Genomic DNA, 12546 nt, shown 5'->3' with positions numbered 1-12546 from the left:
CTTCTCACTCTGCCTATGTCTCTGCCTCTCTCTGTGTCTTTCATGAATAAATAAATAAAATCTTAAAAAAAGATGATTGATTGATTATTAGAACAAAAACAGTGATAATTCATTGTGTGACTTATTCGTAGAAGTAAAATATATGATACCAGTAGCACAAAGGCTAGGAGGAGAGAAGTGGAGGTATACTGTTATACTCTATGTGTAGTAGTATTACTTGAAAGCAGACTGACAAAGTGAAGATGTATACTATAAACCAAAGCAACTACTAAAATAACAGAACAAAATGTTGTATAGGATAAGCCAAAAAAGGAGATGTAATGGAATCACAAAAAAAACCTCAAGTAATATAGAAGAAGGTAGAGAAAAAGAAGATAAAGGGAACAAAGAATGGATAGCAAAGATAGCAAGATGTTTGATTTGAACCTAGCCATATCAAAATTACATTAGACGTAAATGCTTTAAGCTTCCAATTAAAAGGCAGAGACTATCAGATTGGATTTTATTTTATTTTATTATTTTTTTAAAAGGATTTTATTTATTCATGACAGACACAGAGGAGGCAGAGACACAGGCAGAGGGAGAAGCAGGCTCCATGCAGGGAGCCCCACGTGGGACTCAATCCCGGGTCTCCAGGATCACGCCCTGGGCCGAAGGCGGCACTAAACTGCTAAGCTCCCTGGCTGCCCTCAGATTGGATTTTTAAAAAAGATCCAATTTTAATCTGCCTACAAAAAATCCACTTTAAATATAAAGACACAAACTGAGGCTGGCCTCCAAACTGTTGTCAGGAAGAAACAGAATTTTAGGGGTGCCTGGATGGTGCAGTCAGTTAAGCATTGGACTCTTGGTTTCAGCTCAGATTATGATCTCAGGGTTGTGAGATGCAGCCCTGTGTTGGGCTCCTCGCTCAGTGGAGAGTCTGCTTGATTTTCTGTCTTCCTCTGCCCACCCTCAAGCACTCTCTTTCTTTTTCTAAAATAAATAAATAAAGCTTAAAAAAACCCTGGAGACCTTCAGTCCACAGTCCCTGAGGAATTGAATTCTGCTGATGACCATATGAGTTTGGCAGCAGATTCTCTTCCAGTTGATCCTTCAGATGAGACCCCAGGGCTTGGTGATGTCTTGGTTGCAGTCTTGTGAGTGACTCTGGAGTAGAGAACTGAGCTAAGTCATTCCCAAGCTTCTCACCCACAGAAAATTTGAGGTAATAAATGTGTGCTGTTTCAAGTTTGTGGTGATTTTTTTTAATAGGCTCCATGCTCAGTGTGGAGCCCAACATGGGGCTTGAACTTGTGACCCTGAAATAAAGACCTGAGCTAAAATCAAGAGTTGGGGGTTTAAAAGACTGAGCTGCCCAGGCTCCCCTGTGGTGGTTTGTTATGCAGCAATAGCAAACTAATGCAGTTAGAAAAAGATATGCTATGATAACACTGTTCAGAAGAAATCTATATTCACATCAGACTAGATATATTAATATGAGACTAAGTAGATTTTATTTTTTCAAATTTACTTATTTTATTTTTTAAAGATTATTTATTCAAGAGTGAGAGAGAGAAAGAGAGCGAGCATGCAGGGTAGAGAGGGGCAGTGGGAGAGGGGGAGAGAACCTCAAGCAGACTTCACACCAAGTGCAGAGCCTGACATGTGGCTGAGATCACAATCTGAGCAGAGTCCAATGCTTAACCAACTAAGCCACCCAAGTATGCCAAGGCTAAGTAGATTTTAGAGCAAAGGATGTTACTGGGTGTCATATGCAACTGATGAATCACTCAACACTACACCTGAAACTAATATTACATTGTATGTTAATTAACTTGACTTTAAATAAAATCTAAAAACACATCTTTTCATAGAGGTCAGTTCTTCAACAGGTCATAACTGCTAAATATCCATGTACCTAATAACAAAGCTTCAAAATATTTGAAGCAAAAACTGATAGAACTGTAGAGAGACAAATCCAAGATTGTAGTCAGAGATTTCAACATCTCTCAACAACTTGTAAATCAAGTGGGCAGAAAATCGGTCAGGTTATAGAAGACTTAACACCATTAGGCAACTTGACTCAGTTGACATTTATGGAATATTCCTCTCAACAACTGCAGGATACAAATTCCTTTCTGGTGTACATGGAACACTTGCTAAGACCAAATATATTTTGGATAATAAGACTCAAATTTAAAAGGAGTAAAGTGATACAAAGTAAGTTCTCTAATCACATGCAATTAAATTAGAAATCAATACTATATATCTGGAAAATACCCAAATATTTGAAAGCTAAATAACACACTTCTACATAACTATGATTCAAAGAAAAAAATCAAGAGACAAATTAGAAAGAGTTTAAAACTGATTAAAAGTGAAAATATCACATTAAAATTTGTGGAATTTAGCTAAAGTAATACATAGAGGGACATATATAGCACCAAAAGCCTATATTAGAAAATTAAAAAGAATCATCAAATCAATGACATTAGTTTCTATCTTCAGGAATTAGAAAAAGGAGAGCAAATGAAATTCAAGAAAATCAAAGAAGGGAGGGTAATAAAGACCATAGGGGAGGTTAGTGAAATGGAAAACAGTAAAACTTGGGAATGTTAAGTATGATAGGTAAATTAAGTTTTTAAAAATTTTGCCTAATGGTTTTCTTTTTACGTACGTTTCTTTTTCATTTTATTATGGTGCCAAAGAAAGCCAAAAAAAAAAAAAAAAAGATAAAAGAAAAAAGAAAAATTGGCTTAATCTAAGAAGCACTCTAGGTTGGTGTTCTATATTTTCAAGTATAGTGCATAAAGAATGTGTTAAATGTAACTGTTTACACGGATTTCAATTAGACATAAGTGTATAATAAAGCCTTTGTGTATTTATAAAAACAAACAAATCAATAAAATCAAAAGCAAGACTGATCAGGGAAGAAAATAAGGGAAACAATATAATGAATTTGAATATGAATGAGTGGTGATACTACTATAGATTCTACAGATTAAAAGGATAATAGAGAACAACTTATGCCAATGAATTCAACAATGTAGATGAAAGAGCTAAGTCTCTTGAAAGATACAAGCTATCAAAGCTCACTCAAAAAGAAAGAAATATTTCAAGTAGCAAACTATAGCTATTACAGAAATTGAATCAATAGTTTAAAAACCTTCTCACAAAGAAAACTCTAGACCCAGATAGCTTCAGTGATGAATTCTACTAGACATTTAAGAATGAAATGATAACAATTTTATACTAGCTAGATATTACAAGAAAAGAAAATTATGGACAACTACCTTTCATGGACATAAATGAAGATTAAAAAAAATTTTCCATCTAATCCAAACCCAATAATTTATTAAAAAGGATAATACTCTGAATGGAGTGTAGGTTATCTCAAGAAGGCAAGGTTGGTTTAACATTTGAAAAACAATCACTGTAAATCATCATATTAACCAAATAAAAAACCACACCATATGATCATTTCTAAATGTGCAGAAAAAGCATTTGAGAAAATTCAATATCCATTCATAATACAAACTCTCAGCAAGTCAAGAATAGAAGGGAGCTCTCTCAATCTGAAAAAGTTCATCTATAAAATCCAACGTTTAATATCATACTTAATGTTGAAAAACTTAATGCTTTCCTCTGAGATCAAGAATAAGAAAAGTTTTCTCCTCTTTACCACTTCTATTCATCATTGCACGGGAGGTTCTAGTCAGTGCAATAAAGCCAGAAAAAGGAATAAAATGCATCAATTGAAAAAGAAGTAAAACTTTATTCAAAGATCACATGGCTGCCTACATAGAAATCTTATGGAATTCACAATGAGTTAGGAGAACAATTAGAGAGTTTAACAAGGTGAAAGCCCTGCAGGTTTTTTTTAAAAATAGAAATTGACAAACTGGTTTTAAAATTTATATGGATGGGCACCTGGATGGCTCAGAGGTGGAGCATCTGCCTTCGGCTCAGGGCGTGATCCCGGAGACCTGGGATCGAGTCCCACATCGGGCTCCCCACAGGGAGTCTGCTTCTCTCTCTGCCTGTCTTTCTGCCTCTCTCTGTGTGTGTCTCTTATGAATAAATAAATAAATAAAATCTTTAAAAAAACAAAAAAAATAAAATTTATATGGAAATGCAAAGAGCTGGGGTAGGCAAAACAACTTTGACAAGGAACAATGCCTGAGACCTTCTACCTGACTTCAAGAATTTTTTTTATAGAGCTATATAGTATTCAATACAATGTGAATTGGTGTTAAAATTGACAAATAGATCAATGATATAGAATACAAATATAAGGAATGGCTCTGCCATGGAGCCCTGGCAACCTTGCGTGTATCCACATAGGCCATGCAAGCAAAAGTCTTGAACCACTGCTGATCTAAGTCTTGGCAGGCCACCCTGTGATCTTTATGGATGGGGATCTTATAAGGTTCTGCTGTAAGACCATTGCCACTTGCCTCCCTATCATGAGATAGTTTGTCATCATCTTTTGGGTACTGATGAGGTTTGGGACTTCCTGCCTTGCCTCCTCAGAATAGAGCTGCAGACTGTAAGGCCATTCAGCTGAGGTCTATAGTTGGCTGCTCGGCCACTGGATGTCCTACGACTCATACTGTGAATCATCTAGCCCCTTTCATTTAGAGATGTCCTTCCTGGTGTGTGGGATGAGGAGTTGGCACCTTTGACTCTTCCTCTTTTCACTGTGTCTGTAAGTGATAAATGATCTGAATTTAAGGGTGGCTTTTTGGGTCTTTACTAGTTGAAACAGTCAGACCTTGTCCTGTCCTGTGTGTACATGACAAGAGAGTCCAGAAAGAAATCCACACATGTATATAGTCGGTTGATTTTAGACAAAAGTACAAAGGCAGTTCAGCAGAGAAAGGAAAGGCTTTTTGACAAGTGGTGCTGGAACAATAGGACATCCACATGCAAAGAAAAAAGCTTCAATCCATACCTCATACCGTATCCAGAAATTAACTAAAAATGGGTCACAGACTTGGATGTAAAATATACAACTATTAAATTTATAGAGGAAAATACAGGAGGAAATGTTTGTGATCCTAGGTGGGTTAGGCAAAGATTTTTTTTTTTAAGATATAATAACCCAACGTAATCCCTAACAGAAAAAGAAATTGATGAGCTAGATTCCACCAACATGAAGAATTGCTGTTCTTCAAAAACACACGTTAAAGAGAAGGAAATATAATCCATAGATTAGAAGATAATATTAACAAATTACATGTCTGAGGAGGGACTTTTAGCCAGAATATATAAAGAAATCTCAAAATTTAAGAAGAAAACAACCCAATTGAAAAACATGGGCACAAGATTTGAACAGGCTCTTCACTAGAGCAGATATATGGGTATCAAATAGGTACAGGAAAAGATGCTCAACGTCACTTGTCATTAAGGAATCTCAGATCAAAACTACAATACTATACTTCTACGCACCCATCAGAACGACCACATGAGTGACCGTACCAAGTGCTACCGAGGATGTGAAGCAACCAGAGCCCTGTTGGTGGGAACGTAACATTGCACAACCACTTTGGAAACCAGTTTGGCAGTTTCTTAAAAGGTGATCTTTTAATCGTATCATACGGAACCAGCCATTCCAATCCTACGTATACATCCAGGAGAAATGGAAGCAAACACCCACACAAAGGCTAAATACACAAACCTTCATAGCAGCTTTATTTGTAATAGCCTCCACCGGCAACAATCGAACGTCTTTCAACATATGCATGGATACACGCACGGTGGTATTTCCACTGAGCAATGACAAGGAGTGCATTATAGACCCACGAAAAAAATATGATGAATCCCAAGTAATTACGCTCCATGAACGAAGCCAGGCAAAACAGAAAAGTCTGGCAAATTCAGAGGAAATTATAGCGACAAAAAGCAGATCGGCGGGATAATGGAAGAGGAGAGAAGGAGAGAGAGCAGTGGGGCAGGGGACCTTGTGATGGGCATGGGTGTGTGCGCTGTCTTGATCCTGGGGATGGTTCCAGGAAGGCCTACGTAGGTCCAGATTTACCGGATTGTGCACATGTGCAGTTTACTGGATGCCAGTAAAGCTGAGCAAAGCTACTTAAAAATACATATATTAGAATACTGTTTCCTTCAGACACTCTGAAGACGCGGTGGCCCTCGTGCCTTTCTGAGTCCCTGGTTTCCTGTCAAGTGATACTGGAAGGTGGTGCCCCTGCTTGGGTGGGTCACCCAGAGCCGGGTAGCCCTGCCTGCCTGCTCTTAACATGTCATTTTATTTTAATCCTCATCCATCCCAGGGAGAGAAGGCCAGGAAATGTAACCCCCAGGGCTGGACTAGGCAGTGTCATGATGACAACACGCAAGCTGAGAAGCCCAAGCAGGAGTCCTGTGCCCCCCCCCCCCCGCCCCCTGCGCCCCCGGGGGCCCCGTGGGGACAGACCCTGCACCCGGGGCCTCGGAGCTTGCAGGACCGGGCTGGGCCGGCCCAGACTCCGCGGCTTCCAGTGGGACCCCGAGGCCCCGCCCGAGGAGCTAACCATTTATGTCACACTGTGACAATTATTCTGCATAAAATTATCATTAAAAACCCTAATTTTTCAGCCTCCAACCCCGCCAGTGGCCTTTTAGCATTCTTCAGCGCCGGCGTCTGCAGGCCTGTGATCACCGCGCTCATTACCTCGGTGTGGCGCCTCCCGCCCGCGCTCGCAATCAAGCGCTAATTACACCCTCCCGGGGGCCGGGGCCGGGGATGGGGCCGGGGATGGGGCCGGGGGCCGGGGTCCAGGACCCTGCGCGGGGGGGAGGAGCCAGTGCTCCCCGGGGGCGCGGTGGGGTCGGGGTCTGGGGTCTGGGGCCGGGGACCGCGGGGTCGGGGTCCGGGGTCCGGGGATCGGGGCCCGGGGGTCGGGGGCCGCGGGGTCTGGGGTCGGGGTCCGGGGGGTCCGGGGCCTGCGCCGGGAGGAGGAGCCAGTGCTCCCCGGGGGCGCGGTGGGGTCGGGGTCTGGGGCCGGAGACCGCGGGGTCGGGGTCCAAGGGTCGGGGTCCGGGTCCGGGGTCCAGGGATCGGGGGTCGGGGGCTGCGGGGGTCTGGGGTCGGGGGGTCGGAGACGGGGGTCGGAGATCGGGGGGGTCGGGGTCCGGGGATCAGGGTCCGGGGGCCGCGGGGTCCGGGACCTGCACCTGGAGGAGGAGCCAGTGCTCCCCGGGGGCGCGGTGGGGTCGGGGTCTGGGGTCTGGGGCCGGGGACCGCGGGGTCGGGGTCCGGGGTCCGGGGATCAGGGTCTGGGGATCGGGGGTCAGGGTCCAAGGGTCGGGGTCCGGGGATCGGGGCCCGGGGGTCGGGGGCCGCGGGGTCTGGGGTCGGGTCCGGGGGGTCCGGGGCCCTGCGCCGGGAGGAGGAGCCAGTGCTCCCCGGGGGCGCGGTGGGGTCGGGTCCGGGGTCTCAGGGGTTCGGGATCTGAGTCGCGGGGCAGGGGCTGGGGCTCCCGTCGGTCCGGGGTCCGGGGTCCGGGGTCCGGGGTCCGGGGTCCGGGGTCCGGGGTTCAGGGTGGGGGTGGGTGGTGGGGGCCGGGGCCAGGCCGGTGGCCGCGGGGCCGCTGGGGGCTGGGAGGGACGGGGCGGGGGTCCAGGCGGGGTCCCGCGTGTGGGGGCGGGGCGCGGGGCCAGTAGGGTGGGCTGCGGCGGGCCACAGGGCCTGGGGGCGGGGTCCCGAGGTGGGGGGACAGCCCCGGGGCGATCCTGGGCGGTGTGAGGACGCGGGGTGTGCCCGGGTCCTGGGGGACGGGCCCAGGCTGGGGGCTGCGCGGGCGCAGGGCCTGGGGGCGGGGCGGGGGGCGGGGCCGGCTCTGGGGCCGGGTCGGGGTCGGCTCTGGGGCGGGCTCTGGGGTCCGGGCCCCCGCGTGTCCTTACCCGAGCGAGGCGGCCGTGCGGCACAGGTGCAGGGGCGCCAGGCCCTCGGCGCTGAGCAGGTCGGGGTCGGCGCCGTGCTGCAGCAGCAGCTGGGCGCAGGCCGTGTGGCCCCCCAGGCAGGCCTCGTGCAGGGCTCCCCGGCCTCCGGGGCTGGCGTCGGGGTCCGCGCCGCGGCTGAGCAGGTGCTGCACGCAGGTGGTGTGGCCGCGGGCCGCGGCGATGCACAGGGGCGTGGTGAGCTCGCGCTTGTACTCCAGGGTCCAGAGGCCTGGGGGAGAGGAGAGGGAAAGTGAGTGGGGGGGTCCCTTGAGGCCGAAATGGGGTGAAACCACCTCTTAGAAGTAGCCACCTCGTTGGGGTGTAGATGCATCAAGATGCACATAGACCATATAGAGGTATCTTAGACGCAGAAGGTTGGGACCAAGAAACCCAGGGAAACCCAGGGAGTTCCACAGATAAGGGGAGGTGGATATATATCTCCCACCCCAGGCAGATGGAGGTGGGAAGACAAAGGTAGAGAGGGGCAGAGAGAGATCTCGAGGGGAAACCAAAGCATAGGGAATGGGAAGAGAAGAGTCACCAGGCACAGGAGAGGCACCCGGAGGAGAGGGAGATGGAGCCGGCAGGGGGAGTAAAGGAATAAAGGGAGGTTAATAGGGCCGAAACTGAGCCAGAGGGATTGGAAGGAACAGAGAAGCTAGAGGTGCCAAATATAGGGGTGACTGGGGACTCCGTGGGGATCTGAGGCCCAGCAGGTGGATGGCGGGAGAATGTAAGCCAGGAATTCACATTTTCCAGGCTCTGAATTAGGGACTGCTTGAGGCAGGAAAGTGCGCTGTGGATTTTTCTGGAATCCGGCTCTCTCCTGTTGAACCCCAAACTTAATCCCTTTATCATTAACAGGAGAAGACAGCAGACAGAACAAACTGACCCGCCGCACCAAGGTTGCTCAAGGAAAGGCCTTAGAAAGTTTAGTCCTCTTGGAAGCGCTGGGTTTCAGAGGCTCTCTTTGATGTGGTGTCCACATTCAGCACAATTCTGGTTTGTTTCTTTGCGCTTTTTAGGGGTGTGTGTGTGTGTGTGTGTGTGTGTGCGTGCGGGCGTATAGGGTTGCTCTTTCTTGGTGGATGAATGGAGCAGGTGCTATACATTGTACTTGTCTGAAAACTTTGGGCTTTCAAAAGGCCCGTGGAAGGTTGTTAGCGGCCAGGAGCGCTCGTGGAAATGGGGGAAGCAGTCCCTGGTGAATACACTTCAAGGGACAGGATTTCACATGGCAGGAATGCCTTCTGATAATGATGGAAGAATCGATACCATGGCTGTAATGAGCTGCAGAGGAGACCCTTTTTACAAGCCACCTCCTTCCTGGGACCCATGCTGAGCAGGTTTTGAAAGACCACTCATAATTACCTACCTGCATGTGGTGCGGGGTTCCAGCCTGCCCCGGGTCCCCAAGGCCCGGCCTGAGGGTTGTTGTGCACTCGGTGGGGGATGTGGGGCCTATTGTCCTGGCCTTGGATGATGGTGGCTGGAGGGCCTGGGAATGTGGGCCTGCACAGATTTGTTCTCCCCTTCCCAGTGAAGCCCAGCTCTGATTTGGCGGGGGATGGATGCATAGAGTCCCTGGTGACAGCCGTGGTCTACATTCCTACAGGGGCCAGCTCCTGGTTTGGACTGTCTTCATTTTCCCGAACCAGGATGTCTACCTACTGGTGAGTGGGGGGCTAGGAAGGAGGTGCTCCCTTCCCCAGCTGCACACCACGTTCCCAGCCTAACTGTACCCACCCCAGTAGCTCTGTTCACCCACCCTGGATTCCTGGGACTTCCCATGGACTGATGGGAGAGGTCTCTGAGGCCCTTGGGTTCAGCCATGCTCAGGGCCAGCCCTCCTGTCCAGGTCCTGGGAGATGGTGACAAGCTGCCACAAGGCCTTCAGGAAAACCTGCCTTGTGAGGCAGCTGTCTGGAACAGAACGCCTGAATCAGCTGCCTATAATCCCCACTCCCTGGCCCAGGAGGAACAGGGACGGAGGATTCTCCCCATGTGGCCCATCCCTCTAAACATCAGCTCCTCGTGCCAGCGCTGTCCTTGGACCCGAGCTGGGTGGGGCCAGCGTTCCCTCCTGGATGTTCTGAGGTGCTGGTGGGCTGGCACTGTGAACCTGGTGCACTAGGGTACCCTCTTGCCCATGGCTCCCTCCAGGGGGAGTGGAAACTGGCCACCAGGAAGTCCTCAGATGAGAGACGGTGCTGCTGCCAAGCAGTGTTTGGTCATTTCTGCTGCTTGGGTCAGCGGCAGGGACAGTGGGGCGGTGGAGCAGCAACGAGCATGGGATGTGGCCGTCCCGAGCGCCACCCACCCTCTCTTCCCCGTCTGCAGGGAGGCCACAGGCCAGCACTGGCTCTCAGGGCTGCCCCTTCCCAGCAACGGCTTCCCGGCTTGGTCAGCATGCCCCAACTTTCTGCGGTTCCGCGTGCCATAGAAAACCAGCAGAGCTCAGGGGTGGAAAGAGTAAGGTGGAAAAAAAGGAAAGAGCCTTTGGATTCAGACCCTGGGTTAACATTAATACATATCTGAAATTGCAACATTTGAGTGTGGGCGAGTGTGTCCAGGGCTGGGAGGCAAATGTTTAAAAAAAAAAAAAGAACATTGCTCGAGCATTCAGGCAGTTGGCATTCTTGATCGAATCACCACCCAGCTCCTTGGAGGAATGTGTGCCCCTGTCTGGGACAGATGAAGGAGGGGAGGCCCAGAAAGGCTCCGGGACCCCCTGAGCTGGGGGGTGCTGTGGCCCAGACCAGAACTGCACTTGCCTTCCAGGAAGCCCCCGCTGCCTAACTGGTTGCTATGGGCTGCTTAGTCCTTTGACAGTTTGGGGTTTATTTCCTTCCCCCCGTGTAGGTATAAACAGGATGATGTCCGTTCTTTGGAAGTCGACCTTCCACATTCTTTCCCTGTCTGAACCCACAAGTCAGGCACATGGGACATGGGACATTGGCGGTTGGCCCGCTGACCACAGAGTCTCAAATCCTTTTGGGCTGGCAGAGGTGCCGTGGGTTCCAACACATGAACCCTCTTGGTAAATGTGTTGGATCTGGACACCCCGGGGGAAGGGTGCCCAATGCAGAGTGTTGGCCGAGAAAGCCCTGGCCTGGTGGTACCCAAGTCTCTTCCTCCCAGGTGGGGGAAGGGGGTGTCTCTCTCCCTGATGTGGGGAAGTCTCTTGCCCGCCCAGCACATAGCAGAGAGTTCAGGCTGCAAGAATGCACTCAGATGTGGGGGCCTCTGATTTCTTCCCCTCCCTCTCCCTTCTCAGGCTCCCCTGGGTTCCAGGAGGAGCACCTGCTAAGGGCTGTCCCTCTGCTGACGCTCGCTGGGCCCCAGCCACCCTGCTGTGGCCGTGCTGCTCACAGGTTCATAGAAGCACAGAGCTGCGTGCCAGGGGACCTGCCTCCCCGGCTGCCAGAGGCAGGCACTTGAGGATCAGCACCCAAACCAGTGCTCCCTGACAAGAGGCACCTCCAGCATCGGATGAGCAACTTCTCATCCACACTTTGGCCTTTCCAATTTGATTTCTCGCATCCCATCGTCGAAAGCATCACACAAACCAAATTTCATGTATGGACGTCCTTGGTTTGCGTGGGTTAAATGCAGCGCCCGTGTGAGCAGCCTACACACCAGAGTTACACGTCCAGCTAGTTAGTAGCTCCCTACACATGAATAGCTGAGCTTTAAAGGCAAACGGGTACCTGACAGTCCAAATGTGGCTGGGGATTTCACCTGCCACTCCATCTCGTCCTTCTTGATCTCAAACACCACGTTGGCATCTTGGAAGAACCGGCTCATGAGCTGCTCCAGACGGCTCAGGTCTCCCGTGACCAAGGCAGCATGGTACTCCAGCACTGGGGACCCGGCTCCAGCTTGAGGCTCTTTGTCCATCTTCTGAAAGATTTGAAGTTCTCCTCTAACTGGCTCTGACCATCTCTCCATTGCAATGCCGTTGACTTCAGAGAAGCTCTTCAGGAAGGGGAAGGATGGTCTTATGGAGCGTGAGCTATTTCTATTGTCATTACTCAATTGTCCTCCCGTTGGGGCTCGGTGGTGGTGTATTTATAACTCCTGCGGGCTCCGATGTGATCATGGTTACTTGATATGACCAGCATCATGTGACCACTGACAGGCCAGAGTGCTCAGCCACCCCTTTGTGATTATATAGATTCGACTTCGAGAGACAAACACATCTGTTTATCTCCAAGACAGCTCTCCACACAAGGGCAGACGCCTGAAAACGGGCAGGCCTTCTTTTTTCCTGCTTCTCCATCTGCGTGGAGTTCTAGTACCTACCACAGTGTTGTCACTGTGGTTCTCATCTGGTCCTCCCTGCAGATGGTGAAAGAACCAATGGATTGATGTCCTTGAAATTTGCCCAACTCCATTTAAATTCCTCTCGTTCCTGGCCATCTGCTACCCTTTTCCCTTAGGGAATTCGGGTGGTAACCTGGACCCTTGGCTGGCCGAGGACAGGGCCTCAGATGCTGGGGCTGGGGTTCTACCGCAGACCTGTGGGCTTCACTGTGCACCCTACCTTTCCCCACATGTCAAGATGCCTTACCAAGTTTCAGACGACTGTCTATTGAATGCTTCATGGGGGCGCTTCAT

At 49.5% G+C, this 12546-nt stretch overlaps 1 protein-coding gene across 2 annotated transcripts in view; it reads right to left on the bottom strand.

Annotated features, from left to right (window-relative positions):
- The window catches only part of ASB18 (ankyrin repeat and SOCS box containing 18), a 62692-nt gene that overhangs the window by 32691 nt on the left and 17455 nt on the right, over nucleotides 1–12546 (bottom strand). Inside the window, exons 3-4 of one of the 2 annotated variants that reach the window (XM_041767401.1) lie at nucleotides 11637–11756; nucleotides 7888–8155 (exon numbers count right to left, since the gene is read on the bottom strand). In XM_041767401.1, coding sequence (XP_041623335.1) covers nucleotides 7888–8155; nucleotides 11637–11756 — 388 coding nt within the window. The remainder of the gene's footprint in view (nucleotides 1–7887; nucleotides 8156–11636; nucleotides 11757–12546) is intronic. The other variant, XM_041767400.1, reaches the window with a different exon arrangement.

The sequence above is a fragment of the Vulpes lagopus genome, chromosome 8 (genome assembly GCF_018345385.1).
Source record: "Vulpes lagopus strain Blue_001 chromosome 8, ASM1834538v1, whole genome shotgun sequence".
Lineage (NCBI taxonomy): Eukaryota > Metazoa > Chordata > Mammalia > Carnivora > Canidae > Vulpes > Vulpes lagopus.
Note: the sequence above shows the minus strand (reverse complement) of the source record. Positions and strands in the feature narration are given on the sequence as shown.